We start from the raw sequence: 21419 nt of genomic DNA, 5'->3' as shown, positions 1-21419 counted from the left end.
CTGGTTTTGTGGCGAGAAAGGGTTAATGGTGCATACTTTATGGACCATGCCCTTTGCTCGCAAGTGGGGGACCAGGCAGCACCATGCTCCTGTCGCCCCAGCCTAGTGGAAGCAAGATATTCCCACAGATCCTGTGTCCCCCAATGGAGCCGAACGAGAAATTTTTTATTAATACCAATTCGAAAGTTATTCATTAGGGATCGATCTTTAATATACACCGATACTCTGTGGAGGTTAGGGCTGATAGCCGATAACTTATACCGATATTCCAGTATACGTTATCGGCTATTTATCCCCCCCCGGCGACACCGCTGCAGATCATTGATTTAAAGCGAGCGCTTTAAATCAATGAACTGCAGTGGCTTTTGCGGTGCCAGAGACCACCGCCACCCGCTTCTCTCCCCCTGCCTGTCCTGGGGTCCTCCTGAGTCCTATCACCGTGACCCCACCCCCCACACCGCACCACCCTGGCCAGAGACTGCCGCCGCCGCTGCCCTATTGCCTCCCCCATTCCCGGTTTTATAATTACCTGTTCCCGTGGTCCGCACTACTTCTGGCTTCCGGCGGCGTCCTCCTGTGCTGTCACTGTGCGCACTGACGGTGACGTTGAGGACGTCACTCGTCACTGCGCAGCGCACAGTGTAACACAGGACGCCGCAGGAGCCAGACGTAGCACGTAGTACTGGGAACAGGCAATTATAAAACCGGGGATGGGGGAGGCAATGGGGCAGCGGCAGCGGCGGTCTCTGGCCGGGGCGGTGCAGTGGTGGGTGGTGCGGGGCATTATCGGATTATCGGCAAGGTAATTGCCGATACCGATAACGTCCAAAATCTTGAATACCGGCTGATAATATCGGCCAAACCGATAATCGGTCAATCCCTAATAGGTACTCTTTAACTCTAACAAATTGAAGCACAAAAGTATATTAGGCATTTGCACAACATTTCATTCACTTATTACATAAAAACACAAAACATCTTTGATTTAAACACACACTATGCCTAGGTGCCCATATGTGGATGTTTATATAGTTTAAGGGTCTATTCACACATACAGTATCCTGCGCATATTTGATGTGCAGGATTTGAAAAAGCAGAATTCTAAGTAAACTAATCGACTGAACACAGGATCAAATCTGCAGCTTTAAATCATAAACATCATATATGCAAAGGATACTTACGTGTGTAGACTAGACAGAAACTTGTTACTGATGCCTAACTTTCTGGAATGCTTTTCTGCTGAAGTCTTAGAAGCTCATACTGATAAGAGTTCAAAGTGGCTTCTTGATTATTGTGATGTATATCTATGCCTGGTTTAAAAGGGGTTTTCCATTAACAATACTTATCACCTATCCACATCTTGGTCATAAGGGTCTGATCGCTGAGGAGCCCCATCAATCATGAGAATGAGGGACTCGTGTTTGAATAGTGCAGTAGTCAGGAATATGCGCTGCTTCACCACTCAGCTCTATAGGACTGACAAGATAGCGGAGAACAGCCTAAGTACATGGAATTGAATAGAGCACCAGTGCACATGCCAAAAAGCTGCTCCATTCAAACAGTGAATATGTGATCCGTGCCCTCATGGTGGGGTGCCTAGCATTTACACACCTGTCACTTGCTCAACAGATAGATAATAAACGTAGTTTGTGGAAAAGCACTTTAAAAGGGATGTACTTTCTTAGTGCAAACACCTTTTATATGGAGAAAAGCTTTCAGTTGTAGATAATGACATTATTATAAGAAACTACTGTGGAAAATCATTCTGATGCCTAGTGGCTTTATGACATATTTATAGAAATATATTTTGTAACAAGAAAAATGACTCACCAATAGATGTAGTAGTATTCATGCATGCTATAAAGTTCCAGTTCAAAACCGCTCAGTAAATACTGGATCATAATACGCAAATTATGATATAGCACCCAGGTTCCCAAACATGCTAAATGTTGCCTCTGTGGTTCCTGTTTGAGCAGCATGCTATGGAGAGCAGCATCCACCTTCTCAGCCTAGCCCAATTTGTAAAAGAAAGTTTCATTACAATGGAGCGACAACTATTATACAGTAACAATATTAAAGGTATGCTCAACCTGACACTTTTCAGTTCCTTCAAGAACTCATCCACATAAATGCATTATCACTCCCTGCATGACCTGTACATATTCAAAATGAAGGATGATATGTGCACAAGGACTCAATAGATGAAAGCATGTTCCAAACAATTGAGCCATTCAAGTTGAATTTTTACATTATATGATATTTACAGGAAACTGGGTTCTGTGATGCTGGCAATGAGGGCTCCAACATCATGAATCATGGACAGTTTCCCTTTTTAGCATAATGTAACATTTACTCTGCAATGCTGTAGTGTTTCAGAGGAATCATAGTTAATACACTGGTCAAGAAGTCATCGTGGTGGTCACTAGTGGATTCTCCCCACTCCCCTGGCCTTTTTAATAGATCTCTACCTATAAACAAATATGGAGGGATCAATCAAGGCCAGTAGAAACTGCCAGGGATCTTCCTGATAATTTGGAGCCCTTTTCCCTGCTGGTGTCACAACTATGATTCCCCAGAACCACTTCAGTGTTCCAGAATGCATCACACATAAATGTAATAATGGAAATTGCATCTTTTTTATGCTGTCTGTGATTTGGGCTGCATGGAGGAGAGAACAAGTTCCCTTGTCCTGCAATAAGCAAATGGGTACTCCAGTGGAAAACTCAATTTTTGGAACTGTCCAGAGCAGCATATGTTTGCTATGGGGATTTTATTCTACTCTGGACAGTTCTTAAAATGAACGCAAAGAGCACTGTGTCAGCAAAGAGCACTGTGCTCGTGATGTCAGCAGAGAGCACTGTGCTCGTGATGTCAGCAGAGAGCACTGTGTTCCAAAAAGAAAATAATTTCCTCTGTAGTATTCAGCAGCTAATAAGTACTAGAAGGAATAATATTTTTTTATAGAAGTAATTTACAAATCTGTTTAACTTTCTGGCACAAGTTGATTTATAAAAAAATAAAAATAAAAAGGTTTCTCCCCATGTTTTGGGGGAGAAAAAAAAATCAAGCATGAATCAAAACTAGCCATGTAAACCAAAAGCAAAAAAGTAACACTACTATTACCAGTTAATTTCTTATTTAAGACAATTTGCTTGTTTTATCTAGTGGTTTCTGTGACATCATTGCCCCTTTTGAGTTAAATCAAGTAATGAAAAATAGTAATGCACATTAGGTACTCGCTGATTTTTTTTCTTTGTGAAATATCCTACTGCATAAGGTGAATGTTGGCCACTATACAGGTGTGCAAACAGGTACAGTATTTGATAAATAGACAAATCTAAAAGAGATTAATGCTACTGCCAGTGGTAACTAAAGAAGAAATATATACCTCATCTTGTAAAGTTGCAAAATCTTCCAGGATATGACCAAGTTTGTCCCTCTGGCGAGCTCTGTTGTGACCATGAATCTGAATTAGGCTACAAAACGGCTAGAAAAAGACAACTGGAATCAATGGTCTATCTTATACTTTTATTAGAAGTTGACAGATGAATTTATAAAATGGAAGTTTTATAAGCTCATACTTACCCGTACACAGTGGGTGACAAATGAATCGATATAGTCTTTTGCTTGATGATTATTATATAAGCAGCATCTAGAATTAAAGCAATCTATAAGCAACACAGAAATCAACATGTAGCTGCTATGAGGAAAAAAGAGTTATTATACGTACTTTGGAGACAGGACAGGAGGGCTCACAAAGGACCGCAATGCATCTTTTATCATGTCTTGCATTAGATGAGTTCCAAAAACTTTTTTATTATCCACTAAAAAAGTGGTCTATAGAGAAAGGTAGTGAGAATGTTAGTATCAATAATTAAAAAGAACAATTGTTTTCATTATGCAGGGTTCCTTCTTTCCTTATGTTTTCCTTATGCAGGGTTTAAAGTGGTCATAGTGGGAATTCTTAGCCAGTGACAACCCACCCCACCCCCACCCACATGAGCCAAAACGGAGAAGTGTGTTACCCATAAAATCAAATGTAAATCTAAATGGCTGTTGTCTAATACTACATTTTGCTGCAGGGAAATGACTAGGTAGCCAGTAACAGCTCCAATTAAAAGGGGTGGGTTGTTTCAGATGAACTTTATCCATAGCTGTATTTGTGAGGAAATATACACATGATGATAATACTTCGTGATACAGTCTGGAAAATGTTTACCTGCAAGAGAGATCTTGAAAGTACACAGGGAGATTGCTCGCTAAATTCACAGAAGAAATCCTAGAAAAAATAAAGCCACATAATATAATGTCTGTTAATATGCGTACACAACTTTGCTTAAAAGCAAATAAAACAAACAATTTTGATGAACAGGTGTTTCTCAATAGAAAAACTTCATGTATATTAATTCCCTTTCTATTAACCAATCTTGGAAATAGAGGAAAGCAAGGGAAGGGAACTTAGGTTGGGTTTAAGTTGTGCTGTTTAATGTTGTCAGTTGGGTTTCTGGCATTGTGTCCGGCATTTTAGACAGCAGAGCACGCTTCCCTATTTTGTCCAATAAAGGTGTCAACCCAGTCTTACATTAACTAACATGCATACAGTATAAAGAAAGGAGATTTGTACACTGACAATACAGGCTCAGCTGTGAATGCTTTTCATTGAAGGCATCTGGAAAAGGCTTTTGTGGGCATTGAATTTCTCCAGACTCTCCTCTGACACCAAATCACTCCTGCTAGTATGCAACCACATCACAGAATTACTTTAACCCCTTCCCACCTGTTGGTTGCCATGGCAGCAGGAGGTTTTTCAATAAATAAAGTGTAAGAGAAAAAAAAAAAAAAGGCCCCTTTTTCATTAACCCCTTAACCACATAAGTACCAGGGACCCTAAGGACCCAGGGCGTACCTATCAGGAGGCATCCCGCGCAAATGCCCAGGGAGGTCATCAGACCCCCCCCCCCATGTCAGTGATTGGCGCAAATCGCAAGTGAATTCACACTGGCGATTTGCGTCGATTCCGGGTCATACGGGTCTATGGTGACCTGGAATATAAGGGGGATCGCGGTTGTCCATGACACCCACGATCCCCCTGAAGGGATAGGAGTGAGGTGGCAGGGGTGCCACCCCTCCTATCCCTGCTATTGGTCATCAGAAGTGACGACCAATAGCAAATCGGGGGCGGGGGACTAACTTTCGTTTTCCCATCCTGCCCACCCACAATAGGCGGGGCAGGACAGGGAAACCGACAGGGACCGGGCGCCGAAGTCCATTTACCCATCATCGACGGCTGCGGACGCGGATCGGCGGAAGAAGAAGACGGCGATGTGACTCCCTGGATCCTACGGAAGCTGGTGAGTTGCCTAGCAACATCCGGAGGGCTACAGTGGTCTCTATACTGTTGCCCTCCAGATGTTGCAAAACTAAACTCCCAGCATGCCCAGACAGCTATTTGCTGTGTGGGCATGCTGGGAGTTGCAGTTTTGCAACAGCTGGAGGGCTACAGTTTGAAGATCACTGTGCAGGGATCCAACTGTGGCCCTCTAGATCTTGCAAAACTACAACTCCTAGCATGCTCACACAGCAAATAGCTGTCTGGGCATGCTGGGAGTTGTAGTTTTGCAACATCTGGAGAGCTACACTATAGAGACCACTGTATAGTGGTCTCAGACTGTAGCCCTCCAGATGTTGCAAAACTGCAAATCCCAGCATGCCCAAACAGCAAACAGCTTTCTCGGCATGCTGGGAGTTATAGTTGAGTACCTCCAGCTGTTGCATAACTACATCTTCCAGCATGCCCTTCGGCGATCAGTACATGCTGGGAGTTGAAGTTTTGCAACAGCTGGAGGCACACTGGTTGGAAAATATTGAGTTAGATAACTGAAGGTTTTCCAACCAGTGTTCCTCCAGCTGCTGCAAAAGTACAACACCTAGCATGCACGATATGTCAGTAATGCTGGGAGTTGTAGCTCTGAAACAGCTGGAGGTTTGCCCAGGGTACATTCACACTGGCGGGTTTACAGTGTTTTCTGCTTCAAGTTTGTGCTGCGGCAAATTTTTCGCCGCAGCGCCAACTCCTAGCGGGAAACTCACAGTAAACGCCCACCAGTGTGAATGTACCCTAAAAACACTACAATACCACATAATAAAAGGGTAAAACACTACATATACACCCCCTTACACTGTCCCCCCCCCCAATAAAAATGAAAAACATATCGTACGGCAGTGTTTCCAAAACGGAGCCTCCAGCTGTTGCAAAACAACAACTCCCAGCATTTCCAGACAGCCACTGACTGTCCAGGCATGCTGGGAGTTTAGCAACAGCTGGGGGCACCCTGTTTGGGAATCACTGGCGTAGAATACCCCTATGTCCACCCCTATGCAATCCCTATGTAGTCCTCAAATGCGCATGGCACTCTCTCACTTCGGAGCCCTGTCGTATTTCAAGGAAACAGTTTAGGGTCACATATGGGGTATTTCCGTACTCAGGAGAAATTGCACTTCAGATTTTGGGGGGCTTGTTTCCTTTTACCCCTTATGAAAAGGAAAAGTTGGGGGCTACACCAACCTGTTAGTGTAAAAAAATAAAAAAATTTACACTAACATGCTGGTGTTGCCCCATACTTTTTATTTTCACAAGCGGTAAAAGGGGAAAAAAAAGACCCCCAAAATTTGTAACGCAATTTCTCCTGAGTACGGAAATACACCCATATGTGGGCGTAAAATGCTCTGCGGACGCACAACAAGGCTCAGGAGTGAGAGCGCACTATGTACATTTGAGGCCTAAATTGGTGATTTGCACAGGGGTGGTTGATTTTACAGCGGTTCTGACATAAACGCAAAACAATAAATACCCAAATGTGGCCCCATTTTGGAAACTGCACCCCTCACGGAACGTAACAAGGGGTATAGTGAGCCTTAACACCCCACAGGTGTTTGACGAATTTTCATCAAAGTTGGATGGGAAAATGAAAAAAAAAAAAATTTTCACTAAAATGCTGGTGTTACACTAAATTTTTAATTTTCACAAGGGAAAATAGAAGAAATGGGGTTGCAAATTTTGGGGGGCTTTTTTTCCTGAGTAAGAAAATACCCCATATGTGAATGTAAAGTGCTCTGCGGGCGAACTACAATGCTCAGAAGAGAGTGAGCGCCACTAGGATTTTGAAGAGAAAATTTGTCTGGAATTGCAGGCCACGTGTGTTTACAAAGCCCCCATAGGGCTAGAACAATGGACACCCCCCCCCCACATGACCCCATTTTGGAAACTACACCCCTCACAGAATGTAATAAGGGGTACAATGAGCATTTATGCCCCACAGGTCACTGACAGATTTTTGGAACAGTGATCCGCGAAAATGACCAGCCCACTGTTCCAAAGATCTGTCAAATGCCAGTGGGGTGTAAATACTCTCTGCACCCCTTATTAAATTCTGTGAGGGGTGTAGTTTCCAAACTAGGGTCACATGTTGGGGGGTCCACTGTTCTGGCACCATGGGGGGGGCTTTGTAAACGCACATGGCCCCCGACTTCCATTCCAAACAAATTCTCTTTCAAAAAGCTCAATGGCACTCCTCCTCTTCTGAGCATTGTACTCAGAAGAAATGGGGTTACAAATTTTGGGGGTCATTTTCTCCCATTACCCCTTGTAAAAATGTAATATTTGGGGGGGAAAACAGCATTTTAGTTAAAAAAAAAATGTTTTTTCATTTACACATCCAACTTTCACAAAAAGCCGTCAAACACCTGTGGGTTGTTAAGGCTCACTGTACCCCTTGTTACGTTCCTTGAGGGGTGTAGTTTCCAAAATAGTATGCCATGTGTTTTTTTTTTTTTTTTGCTGTTCTGGCACCACAGGGGCTTCCTAAATGCGACATGCCCCCCAAAAACCATTTCAGGAAAATTTGCTTTCCAAAAGCTAAATGTGACTCCTTCTCTTCTGAGCATTGTAGTTCGCCCGCAGAGCATTTTACGTCCTAGCATGGGGTACATAAAAAATGAAGATTTGAATTTTCTCCTTCACTTTGCTGCTAATCCTGTGAAACACCTAAAGGGTTAAACTTTCTGAATGTCATTTTGAATACTTTGAGGGGTTCAGTTTTTATAATGGGGTCATTTATGGGGTATTTTTAATAAGAAAGCCCTTCAAATCCACTTCAAAACTGAACTGATCCCTGAAAAATTACGATTTAGAAAATTTTGTGAAAAATTGGAAAATTGCTGCTGAACTTTGAAGCCCTCTGATGTCGTCCAAAAGTAAAAACATGTCAACTTTATGATGAAAATATAAAGTAGACATATTGCATTTGTGAATCAAAATATAATTTATTTGGAATGTCTATTTTCCTTACAAGCAGAGAGCTTCAAAGTTAGAAAAATGCAAAATTTTCTATTTTTTCATAAAATTTTGGAATTTTTCACCAAGAAATGATTCAAGTATCGGCAAAAATTTACCACTAACATAAAGTAGAACATGTCACGAAAAAAACTATCACAGAATCAGAATGAAAGGTAAAAGCATCCCAGAGTTATTAATGCTTAGACTGCTTTCACACTATAAAATTCATCCGTTTTAAAGATCCGTTTGATGTTCCGTTATGAAAACCCTGAAAATAGGCCATTAAATGTCCGTTAGAAAATCCCATACATCCGTTAGAAAATCCCATTATAGTCTATGGGATTTTTACATAATCCGTTTTAATCCGTTATAGTCCGTTATTAATAACGGACGTTATTTTGTGACGGAAGATAGTAATGGGAGAAATAGTGCATGCACTATTTCTTCCGTTCATTCTTCCGTCACAAAATAAAGTGAGCGCCATGCTCATTTGAGGACTAAATTAGGGATTGCATAGGGGTGGACATTGGGAATCACTGGCGTAGAATACCCTAACATGGTGCCTCCAACTGTTGCGAAACTCCCAGCATGCCTGGACAGTCAATGGCCGGAGTTGTATTTTTGCAACAGCTGAAGGCTCCGTTTTGGAAACACTGCCGTACGATACTTTATTTTTTTTTTCTATTGGGGGGGGGGGGGGGATAGTGTAAGGGGGTGTATATATAGTGTTTAACCCTTTCTTATGTGTTAGTGTACTGTTTTTAGGGTACATTCGCACTGGTGGGGGTTTACGGTGAGTTTCCCGCTAGGAGTTTGCGCTGCAGCAGAAAATTTGCCACAGCTCAAACTTGAAGCAAGAAACATTGTATGACTACGACTCCCAGCATGCCCTCCGGCGATCAGTACATTCTGGAAGTTGTAGTTTTGCAACATCTGGAGGCACACTGGTTGGAAAACCTTGAATTAGGTTCTGTTACCTAACTCCGTATTTTCCAACCAGTGTGCCTCCAGCTGTTGCAAAACTACAACTTCCAGAATGTACTGATCGCCGGAGGGCATGCTGGGAGTTGTAGTCATACAACGGCTGGAGGCACAAAGTTACAACTCCCAGCATGCCGAGACAGCAGTTTTCTGTTCGTGCATGCTGGGAGTTATAGTTTTGCAAGATTTATAGGGCCACGCTGTAGAGACCACCTCACAGTGATCTCCAAACTGTGGCCCTCCAGATGTAGCAAAACTACAAATCCCAGCATGCCCAGACAGCAAACTGCTGCGTGGGCATGCTGGAAGTTGTAGTTTTTGCAATGTCTAGGGGGCCACAGTTTAGAGACCATAGGCGTGCGCAGCCTATTGCATTAGGGTGTGCACCCTAAAGCACAAACTCACTCCGCGCATGCATGTGTGTGTGTGTGTTTATGTATGTATATATATATATATATATATATATATCTATACACACACACACTCTTGCTTGCATAGTGTAGGAGGATTGGATCCAGGGCCGGTTTTAGGCTTAACATGGCCATGGGCAAAATCAGAAGTGGGGTCCCAAAAGTCGTAATAGTGCACTAATCAGATTAGCACATTTTTGGTCACTTCAAATACCATAAAAAATATCTAAAAAGCAAAAAAAAAAAAAAAAAATGGTACCGATAACAACTACAAATCACAGCGCTAAAAATGACCCTCACATCCCCATATACAGAAAAATAAAAGTGCTATAGGGATCAAAATAGTACAATTTTATATTTTTGTATAGTTCCCCCACATTAGGTTGGCAGTATAAATCTCCCACATTAGGATGGAAATATATTTCCCCCACATTAGGTTGGCAGTATAGTTCCCCCACATTAGGTTGGCAGTATAGTTCCCCCACATTAGGTTAGTAGTACAGTTCCCCCACATTAGGTTGGCAGTATAGTTCCCCCACATTAGGTGCAGTATAGTTCCCCCACATTAGGTGCAGTACAGTTCCCCCACATTAGGTGCAGTACAGTTCCCCCACATTAGGTGTAGTACAGTTCCCCCACATTAGGTTGGCAGTATAGTTCCCCCACATTAGGTTGGCAGTATAGTTCCCCCACATTAGGTTAGTAGTACAGTTCCTCCACATTAGGTGCAGTACAGTTCCCCCACAGGTACAATATAGTTCCCCCACATTAGGTGCAGTACAGTTCCCCCACATTAGGTGTAGTATAGTTCCCCCACATTAGGTGCAGTATAGTCCCCCACATTAGGTGCAGTACAGTTCCCCCACATTAGGTGCAATATAGTTCCCCCACATTAGGTGCAGTATAGTTCCCCACATTAGGTGCAGTACAGTTCCCCCACATTAGGTGCAGTACAGTTCCCCCACATTAGGTGAAGTATAGTTCCCCCACATTAGGTGCAGTATAGTTCCCCCACATTAGGTGCAGTATAGTTCCCCCACATTAGGTGCAGTATAGTTCCCCACATTAGGTGCAGTACAGTTCCCCCACATTAGGTGCAGTATAGTCCCCCACATTAGGTGCAGTACAGTTCCCCCACATTAGGTGCAGTATAGTTCCCCACATTAGGTGCAGTATAGTTCCCCCACATTTGGTGCAGTATAGTTCCCCCACATTTGGTGCAGTATAGTTCCCCCACATTAGGTGCAGTATAGTTCCCCCACATTAGGTGCAGTACAGTTCCCCCACATTAGGTGCAATATAGTTCCCCCACATTAGGTGCAGTATAGTTCCCCACATTAGGTGCAATATAGTTCCCCCACATTAGGTGCAGTATAGTTCCCCCACATTAGGTGCAGTACAGTTCCCCCACATTAGGTACAGTACAGTTCCCCCACATTAGGTGCAGTATAGTTCTCCACATTAGGTGCAGTATAGTTATAATTGTAGGGAGGAGGACAAGTCTAGAATTCCATGAGGCTTACGGGACTAATTCTACCCCTGATCTTATATTTGCCAAGGGGTTCAATGGGCGGAGCCAAAGGGTTGTCAAAATTAGGTTTTGCCTAGAGTGTCAAAAATCCATGCACCAGCCCTGACTAGACCTCCCACTTGTGTATGTTTGCTGGTGTTTATAGGGAGGCATTTGATGTGGATTTGAAAAAAAAATGTAAGTTGAATGGTAAAACTCATGTTTTTCTTTACTTGGCAAACAGAAGAACGCTTTTACTATAAGATGGGGGCACAGAGGGGGGAATATTCCAAATTGAATTTTTTTTTGCACCAGATTGGTTGAAAAAGTGATGCGGCACCCAGCAAGCTTAGATCAGCATGCCCGTTGTAATTTTGGGTCTGCAGCTGACCCAAAACTAGGACTCCCAGCATGTTACACCATAATCTAAATTGTACTCCTATATAGATGTGTGGAGTTGTAGTTTTGGTCATCATAGATTGTTTCAGGGCATGCTGGGAATTGTAGTTGGTAACTGCACCTCCCAGCATTGCATTCCTTCAAAGAATGCAATGCTGGGATTTGCAGTTACCAACTATAATTCCCAGCATGCCCTGATCCAATATATGGTGACCAAAACTACAACTCCCATTATGTTGCACTGGGGGTGCTGTGTGTGTGTGTGTGTGTGAGTGTGTGGGGGGGGGGGGGTGCTGTGTGTGAGTGTGTGTGGGGGGGGGGGGTGCTGTGTGTGTGTGTGGAGGGGGTGCTGTGTGTGAGTGTGGGGGGGGGGGGGGGCTGTGTGTGAGTGTGGGGGGGGTGCTGTGTGTGTGTGGGGGGGGGTGCTGTGTGTGTGTGAGAGGTGCTGTGTGTGAAGTGTTTGAGGGGTGCTGTGTGTTTGAGGGGTGCTGTGTGTTTGAGGGGTGCTATGGGTGCTGTGTGGGGGATTGCGTACATAATACATACATAATATAAAATACATACCTAATACATAAAAAAAAAAAAAAAATGTTTATTTCAGCTCCCGGGTCGGTGCTGTAGTAGTTTTTAGTATTTTTGCTGGTAGAAGAGCACGGACTGCAGAGAGTGGGCCGTGTCCTGTGTATCAGAACAAAGGAAAAAAGAAAGTTGCCTCTTTCAAGGTGCTTGTAGTATTAAAACATCAAACCTTTAATCTGTATGCATTAAAAATAGAAAAAGGTGAAATCAATCATTAAAGAGAAATGAAACGCCAACACGTTTTGAGCAAAATGTCGCTCTTAATCATGGCTATATGCAGCCCAAAACGCACTGGAGTTTCACTTTTCTTTTATGATGTCACCTTTTTCTATTTTTAATGTTTACAGATTAAAGGTTTGATGGTTTAATACTACATACACCGTTATCCTTGGAAGAGCTGGAGGAAACTTTATTTTTTCTTTTGTTCTGATTCATAATACATATATACATACATCATACATGCATAACCTACATATATATATATATATATATATATACACACACACACACACACACACATACATAATGCATAAATACATACTATATGCATACAAACATCATACATATATAATACATGCATACATCATACATACATATGCACACCATACATAATACATACACAAATCCATTATATATACATAGACATCATACATAAATACATCATACATACATAACATATATATGGTATGTATGTACTGTATGTTCTGTATGTATGATGTGTGTATGTATGATGTATTTATGTATGATGTGTGTGTATATATAATGGATTTGTGTATGTATTATGTATGGTGTGCATATGTATGTATTATGCATGTATTATATATGTATGATGTTTGTATTTATGCATTATATATATATATATATATATATATATATATTATACATACATAATGCATAAATACAAACATCATACATATATAATACATGCATAATACATACATATGCACACCATACATAATACATACACAAATCCATTATATATACACACACATCATACATACATAACACACACCATAAATACATAATACACACATCCCACCCCCCTCCCGTCCTCGGTCTGTGCACTTTTCTTACCTGCGGCAGCCATGTTGGGGTCAGAGGCCGGGCACGTCCACTCCCATCTGCAATGGACACTCGGTGCCAGGAGTTGCGGCCAGGATCATCCCAGGAGGTGTAAGCAGACGTGCGCAGCTGCGGGGCAGCCCCTGCGTCTGCAGTTAGCGCAGCAGTGTGCGCGGCTGGGGAAGGGGGAGGAGCGGCCCGGAGGAAGGGGGAGGAGCGGCCCGGAGGAAGGGGGGATAGAGCGGCCTGGAGGAAGGGGATAGAGCGGCCCGGAGGAAGGGGATAGAGCGGCCCAGAGGAAGGGGATAGAACGGCCCGGAGGAAGGTGATAGAGCGGCCCAGAGGAAGGGGGGATAGAGCGGCCGGAGGACGGGGGATAGAGCGGCCTGAGCCGCAAATAAAAAAAAAATGCATTTTTAAACATCCGGTGTGCCCTGAAAGTCTTTCAGGGCACATCGGATGTTTAAAAATGCATTTTTTTTAAATTTGCGGCTCCGGCCAATCTATCTCCCGTCCTCCGGCTGGTGATGTCGGGGATGTCCGGTGGGGCTGGGGTTTAGTAGTGAGGGAAAAAAAAAAAAGACCTGCAGCAGCGGGCCGCGGCTGCGGTGATTAGGGTGTGCCTGTGCACACCCGGCACACCCCGTGCGCACGCCTATGTTAGAGACCACTGCACAGTGATCTCCAAACTGTACGCTCTAAATCTTGCAAAACTACCAATCCCAGCAAGCCCAAACAGCTGTCTGGGCATGCTGGGAGTTGTAGTTTTGCAATATCTGGAGGGCTACAGTTTAGAGAACACTGCATAGTGGTCTCCAAACTGTCGCCCTGCAGATGTTGCTAGGCAACAAGTCACCGGCTTCCGTTGCCAGCAGGATCGCCGCGCAAGCTGGAGGAATGCCGCCCGCCATGGGACCTCCAAAGCTGCCTCCGCCGCTCACATCACGGTTGCCCTGCTCTGCCCGGACTACCATGGGTGGGTAGAACGGGGGAACCGAACTTTAACCCCCCCTTCCCCGCCCTAGATCTGCTATTGGTCGGTCGCTTCTGACCGACCAATAGCAAGGATAGGAGGGGTGGCACCCCTGCCACCTCACTCCTATCCCTCCCAGGAGACCCCTTTGACTCGGAATTGCCACAGATCACTGGTCTGAATTGACCGGCGATTTGCGGTGATCGCCGACATGTGGGGGGGTCTTAGGAACCCCCTCGGCGATGTGCCAGGATGCCTGCTGAATGATTTCGGCAGGCATCCCGGTCCAGTCCCCGATCGACTAGCGTCGGGGACCGGAATTCCCACGGGTGTACCTGTACGACCTGCATCCTGAAGAGGTTAAAGACCTGTATTATCACTCAAATAAAAAACACCTATACATAATGGGTATTGTCATGTTGGTAATGACTTATACAATAAAATGATGTTATATATTCTGCACGTTCTGCATAAAAAAAATTAAAATAAAATAAAAAAAAAAAAAGCATAAAATATCGCCAAGTTTGGTCCAAAACGTGGAATAAATAAAGATTCAAAAAATAACATGTATCCTAAAAATGGTACTAATAAAAGGTATAGCTTGTCCCACAAAAACAAAACCCTCACACAATGGCGTTGGATGAAAAAGAACATGGCAAAACAAAAAAGGGGAAAAGGAAAAAAATATATAAAAAATTCGGTATCGCCATAATTGTACCGACACATATAATAAAGATAACAATTTTCACCGCACAGTGAATGCCATAAAAATTATTTTAAAAATCTTTTCAAATTTTTTACAATATTTTTGAGTTTTACACAAAAAAAAAATGCTGCATGTATCAACAAATATTTACCACTAATATCCAATGTGTCACAAAGTACAATATGTTACGAATAAACAAACAAACAATCTTGGAATTACGGTGCTCAGTAAAAGCACTGCAAAGTTATTACAACTTAAAGAGACACAAGCCAGATTTGAAAAATTGGGCTTGGCCATTTAGGTAAAAACAGGCGGTGTCCATAAGGAGTTAAACTACTCAAGTCTAAATATATAGAAGGGAATTTATGATTGTATATAGAGCTTTTTTTATTTTATTTTATTTTTTTTCCAAAAAATTTGTGCAAGAGTTTTTTTGCATCTTTTTTTTTTTTTGCAAAATTTGATAGAATTCTTCATAGCCATTTCTACGGTTACGTTTACCATAGAGTACTTTCTACTGTAGAATCAAATTTATTAACTGCGTGTTTGTTTTTTTAAACGCAAAAAAAATTCGCAAATATACACCACCTCGGAGGACAAGCTATTCACCAATCAGAACTCCTGTCTCCCTGCCGACGTGGGTTATGAATTATGAGAGATGTATACAGGAGCCAGCGGTGGCCTGCGCAGTGTAGCGCATGTTCTACCGGCTTTTACAGTTAATAAATGCGGATCGCAGCGGGTCTCTGGAGAATGACCCGATGAAATCTGCACCTTAGCCCCTTGACTATAATTCCCATCATGGGCAGAGTCTGTCCCATGATGAAAGTAGTTGTAGTACCGCAGCGCTAAGGAATGGCACTTGCACATCCCCCGGCTGCGGGACTTTTAGGACTACTCCTCCCATCATGGACAGACTCCATCCATGATGGTAGTTATAGTCCAGGGGCTGAGGTGCAGATCGTAGCATTCTCCAGAGTAAACAAGCCAGCAGAACATGCGGCTACACTGCGCTACCCGCCGGCTCCAGGCTCATCTATAAATCTCTCATAATTCATAATCGCCGCTGCGGGACGGGAGCTCTGATTGGTGAAAAGCTATTCCCCAATCAGAGCTCCTGTCTCCCGGTGGCAACGATTATGAATTATGAGAGATGTATACAGGAGCCTGGAGCCGATCGGCAGGGAAGTGCAGTGTAGCCGCATGTTCCGCCTGCTTTTACAGTTAATAAATGCGGATCGCAGCGGGTCTCTGGAGAATGACCTGCTGCGATATGACCCTCAGCCCCTGGACTATAACTCTTATCATGGACGGAGTCATAAAAGTGCCACTGTCGGGGGATGTGCAAGTGCCATTGCTCAGAGCTGCGGTACTACAACTACTACCATCATGGGACAGACTCTGGGAGTAGTAGTCCAGGGGCTGAGGTGCAGATTGCACCGGGTCATTCTCCAGAGACACGATGCGATCCCCATTAATTAACTGTAAAAGCCGGTGGCACATGCAACTACACACTGCGCTGCCCGCCGGCTCCTGTATACATCTCTCATAATCCATAATCCCCGCTGCCGGGAGACAGGAGCTCTGATTGGTGTATAGCTATTCACCAATCAGAGCTCCCATCTCTCGGGCGGGGATTATGAAATGTGATACAGTATACACATAGGTATGAAATTTTCTATGTAAACTGGACTCTCACCCCTTAGAAAATATCATGTAAAGCCGACAATATACGTGGAAATGCCTACTTTTACAAAACTGACGTGAACAGTGTAAACCGCGGCACAAAGCTCTTTGAAAACATGGTCAATACTTTTCACGCCAAAAATTTTTTTTGGGTGCAAAATTCTTTGAGAATCTCCCCCTCTGTGTACTTTATAAACATTTATGATTTTACTATTGTGCAGAGTTTTGTTCGGCACACACTGCTGCTCCGGCACTTCTAGCTACGTGAGCAATGTACTGTGGGAAAATGTCACAGCTCTGTGAAGTGTGAGGTAGAGACTGAGTGCACGGCAGAGCGAGTGGGGCGTTTCTATATTTGCACAAAATTTATCAAAGGAGTGCACAACTTTAGTAAATCTTGAGCAAGAGTGTAAATTAGACAAGCAGTGTCTGTGATCTGTGTCTACAATAGACACCTTATGATAAATCTCCCCCATAGAGTATAGTGGAATTCCTAGTTTCTGGCTGTTTTTTTTTTTATTTATTTTTTATCATAGTCCTTAAGAGTGACCACTTTCCCTATGTAGGAAGCACTTTCAAATTACCCTGTACACTTTACACTTGGTCACAAATGCTTCAAACTCTGAAGATCACTGCATACAAAAAGCAGGCATGTAACTAGCAGATTTTAAAGGCATATTTACTGCCTAGGAATAGCATGATTTCCGCACCAGGAATGTCTGCAGTTTGAATGAAACATTGCAAGAAAAAGAAGGCTGCACGGGGAGAAAGAATTCAATGAATGTATGTACGACAGTTGGGACCAGTAAAACTTTACCTAATTTTGCTAAGATTACTTTCTCAGCCCACTGAACACACGACCTTTGTAGCCCGGTCCTGGTGAAGCACCCTAGGCCTGCCATCTAAGTATTTCTAATCTACTTTAAAGTAAAAAAAAAATAAAAATAATAAAAAAAAGTTCTTAAAAATAAATATTCAACATTTAAAATTTCCATTTACCTTATTTTCTTACAAAAAGAATGGCATAAAAAGTGATCAAACAAGTCATATCTACTCAAAAATAATACCAATAAAGGCTACAGCTTGTCCTGGGGGAAAAAAAAGCCCTAACACAGTTCTATTGACAGAAAATTTAAGTTGTAGGAATCAGAATATGATAATGCAAATTAATATTATATAGTGTGTGTTTGTGTGTGTATAAATAAAACCTACCAAAATCATTGATACATAGAATCATAAATAAATGAGTTAACTAAAATTTACTACTACAGCTTTCTTTTATGCTGTGCTAACAAACACCAATGGATATGCTTACTGGTCTAAATGTTTGTTTGCACTTATATCAACTAAATAAAAAATTCTAGTGAAAGAAAAAAAAAATTTGTATTGGCATAATCCTATTAACCCACCAAATAAAAAGGAAAAATAAGCTACAGCCAGAAATCACTGCAACGGGAGGGTTTCATGCAAACTAAAAAGTAAATAAATGAATACATTCATGTAACAGTGCATAATATTCAGAACACAGATCAAATGAATATTCCTGCCTTAAACCATACACTTACCAATATACTGTGAAGGTTAGTTAGGGTGACAATGTCACACACAGTTTTTATCCGGTCAATTAATTTATAAAAATAATGCACCATTTCTTCTTTCTTAATTATTTTTGCATAACGAGGAAACGTTGGCGGTAGCAACCTCTGGTTGACCAAAGGCTCGAATCCCATCATGATCGGGTGATCTAAGCAGAAAGAGAGGAGTTTTATAATCAGATGTGACTGAACCCATCATCAGTCAAAACACAAACATTTCTGCAAATACATGTGTCAGTTTATCTATGGTAGTGCGAGTCATTTTGTCTTTAGATTCATTGAGGACACACAGTTTGCCTAGTTTGTCCTGGACCATGTGGTTCCTCCAAAGATCAAAGCATATGTTTTTGCTTTTTTCTATGTAGGTTTTTTTTTAGGATATGTTCACACATGCATATTTAGCAGCAGATTTCCTGTAGAAAAATACCCACGTGTAAACATACCCTTAACTGCTTTTTGTGCAAACTGATTAGCCTACTGTCTTTGGTAGGGGTATATGCTGTTAAGGCAGAGACAATATTTTGCCCAAACATACTGTCAACCTACTAGTTGCAGGACATCAAATGACTCAAGGATCCACTACAGCATAAACTGAAAAAAAAAATTAACCTATATCAATAATATACAGATTCCTTTAGACCTCCCTAATTAATATTTTTTGGCAGTGATGTTTGCTAAGCAGACCACCTATGCATGTTCCATTGCAAGGAGTAGGGGACACTACCAGTTATTTATGAAGAAGACTAACACAATTAATATAAAACCATAAAAAGTAGATTTTTGAATTTACCGTAAAATCTCTTTCTCAGGGCTTCTATTGGGGGACACAGGACCATGGGTATATGCTGTTGCCACTAGGAGGCTGACACTAGGCAAAAAAAAACAAAAGAAGTCGGCTCCTCCCGGCAGGATATACCCGGCCCTTTGACACTGAGCAACTCAGTTTTGTCCCAAAGCAGAAGGAGAACTGACCAAGAAGGAAAGTCCTAACACAAACCCAGACAAGAAGGAAACCGTCCGCAAAAAAATACCCCTACCCAGAGGAGGGAAAAACTGGCTGGTCAAAAACAAACCAATGGATGGGTGCTGTGTCCCCCAATAGAAGCTCTGAGAAAGAGATTTTACGGTAAGTCAAAAATCTACTTTTCTCGAGCGCTTCATTAGGGGACACAGGACCATGGGACGTCCTAAAGCAGTCTCTGGGGAGGGAAGACCCAACCAGCAAGAAGAACTTAGGCGGACAACTGAACTGCCGCCTGCAAGACCCTGCGGCCCAAGCCTGCATCGCAGGACGCAAAGGTATGAACACGGTAAAACTTAGCAAAAGTATGCAGAGACGACCAGGTTGCCGCCTTGCAAACTTGCAGAGCCGTAGCTGACCGCACGGGGGTAATGAGTCGTAACTGGAAAGGGGGGCACCTGACCCTTGCTGCGATACGCCTCCGAAATGGCGGAGCGAATCCAACGGGAGATAGTAGCCTTGGAGGGAGTCACACCGCCGAAAGGAGGAAGTGACCGACAAATAGGTCCGAACCACCAAGACCAAGTCCAGCTTGTGAAGCTGGCGCTCCCGCGGATGAGAAGGGGATGGACAGAAAGAAGGCAATACGATCTTCTCGTTCAAGTGAAAGGAAGTCACTACTTTGGGTTGAAAAGAAGGCACCGGCCGAAGAACCACCTTGTCTTGGTGGATTACCAGAAAAGGGGAGCGGCAAGAAAGGGCTGCAAATTCCGACACGGCGAATGGATGTGATAGCCACAAGGAAGGCCACCTTCCAAGAAAGGAAACAAAGGGAAACCTGACCCAGAGGCTCAAACGGAGCGCCCTGAAGAGCATCCAAAACAAGGTTAAAAAGGTCCCAGGGCGCAGTGGGGGACCGGAACGGGAGGACCTTGTGAGCCACACCCTGCAAAAAGGTGTGAACATGAAGGTCGGACGTAAAAGGGAGCTGGAAAAGGACAGAAAGAGTCGAAACCTGCCCCTGGATGGAACTGAGGGCAAGGCACATCTCCAACCCAGATTGCAAAAAGGACAAGAGATTCGGCAGAGAAAAAGAGGTGGGAGAAAGAGAGAGCGAGCTTCACACAAGCGGAGATATGCTCGCCAGGTACAGTGGTAAATCCTGGCGGACAAGGGTTTCCGGGCACGGAGCATAGTCCGGACCACCCGGGAAGAGAAACCCCGGGCCCTCAAAACCGCAGTTTCAACCGCCACGCCGTCAAACGCAGCAGAAGTTAATTGAGGTGGCAGAGGTGCCCTTGGGAGATAAGGTCGGGACGATCCGGAAGACGGAAGGGAACATCTGCCACGAGACTGACCATGTCCGCAACACACGTGATGAGGCCAATTTCACCAGATTATCAATGCGCCTATCTGAGGGGTCTTTAACGCCTTAACGACGCATGTACGTTCTGTTGAGCTGGTACTTAACACACCAGGATGTACATTTACATCCTATACATAACCGCGAGCATCGGAGCTTTGCTCGGGTCATGCACGTCAGGTCCCAGCTGCTGATAGAAGCCAGGGACCTGCCGGTAATGGCCGACATCCGCGATCGCGCAGATGTCCACCATTAACCCCTCAGATGCAGTGATCAATACAGATCACTGCATCTACAGCACTGCGGTTACTAAAATGGCTGATTGGATCGCCCGCGGCGATCTGATCATCCAGAACGGCAGACGGAGGTCCCCTCACCTGCCTCCGCTGCCTTCAGATCGAGCAGACCAGAGAAGAAGATGACCAATAATACTGATTAGTGCTATGTCCTATGCAGAGCACTGAACAGTATTAGCAATCAAATGATTGCTATAAATAGTCCCCTATGGGACTATTAAAGTGTAAAAATAAAAGTAAAAAAAGTTTAAAAAAGTGAAAACCCCTCCTCTAATAAAAACGTAAATTGTCCCATTTTCCCTATTTCACCCCCAAAAAGTGTAAAAAAAAACAAATTTTATATACATATTTGGTATCGCTGTGTGCGTAAATATCCGAACTATTAATATATAATGTTAATGATACCATAAGTAAAACAGCGTTAACGTAAAAAAAAATTTAAAAAGTCCAAAATTGCTGCTTTTTTTTAATAACATTTTATTCCCCAAAAAATTGATAAAAAAATGTATTAAAAGCTTTATATAAGCAAATATGGTATCAATAAAAAGTACAGATCAGGGCGC

At 43.0% G+C, this 21419-nt stretch overlaps 1 protein-coding gene across 4 annotated transcripts in view; it reads right to left on the bottom strand.

The window, feature by feature from the left end:
• Positions 1–21419, bottom strand: part of NAA35 (N-alpha-acetyltransferase 35, NatC auxiliary subunit) — an 89442-nt gene that overhangs the window by 51288 nt on the left and 16735 nt on the right. For all 4 annotated transcript variants that reach the window (XM_056524453.1, XM_056524427.1, XM_056524435.1 and 1 more), the window contains exons 12-17: positions 18207–18385; positions 4220–4279; positions 3731–3837; positions 3586–3652; positions 3389–3487; positions 1831–2009 (exon numbers count right to left, since the gene is read on the bottom strand). In XM_056524453.1, the coding sequence (XP_056380428.1) occupies positions 1831–2009; positions 3389–3487; positions 3586–3652; positions 3731–3837; positions 4220–4279; positions 18207–18385 (691 nt within the window). The remainder of the gene's footprint in view (positions 1–1830; positions 2010–3388; positions 3488–3585; positions 3653–3730; positions 3838–4219; positions 4280–18206; positions 18386–21419) is intronic.

This window comes from Hyla sarda, chromosome 1, assembly GCF_029499605.1.
Source record: "Hyla sarda isolate aHylSar1 chromosome 1, aHylSar1.hap1, whole genome shotgun sequence".
NCBI lineage: Eukaryota > Metazoa > Chordata > Amphibia > Anura > Hylidae > Hyla > Hyla sarda.
This window is presented reverse-complemented; position numbering and strand designations above follow the sequence as displayed.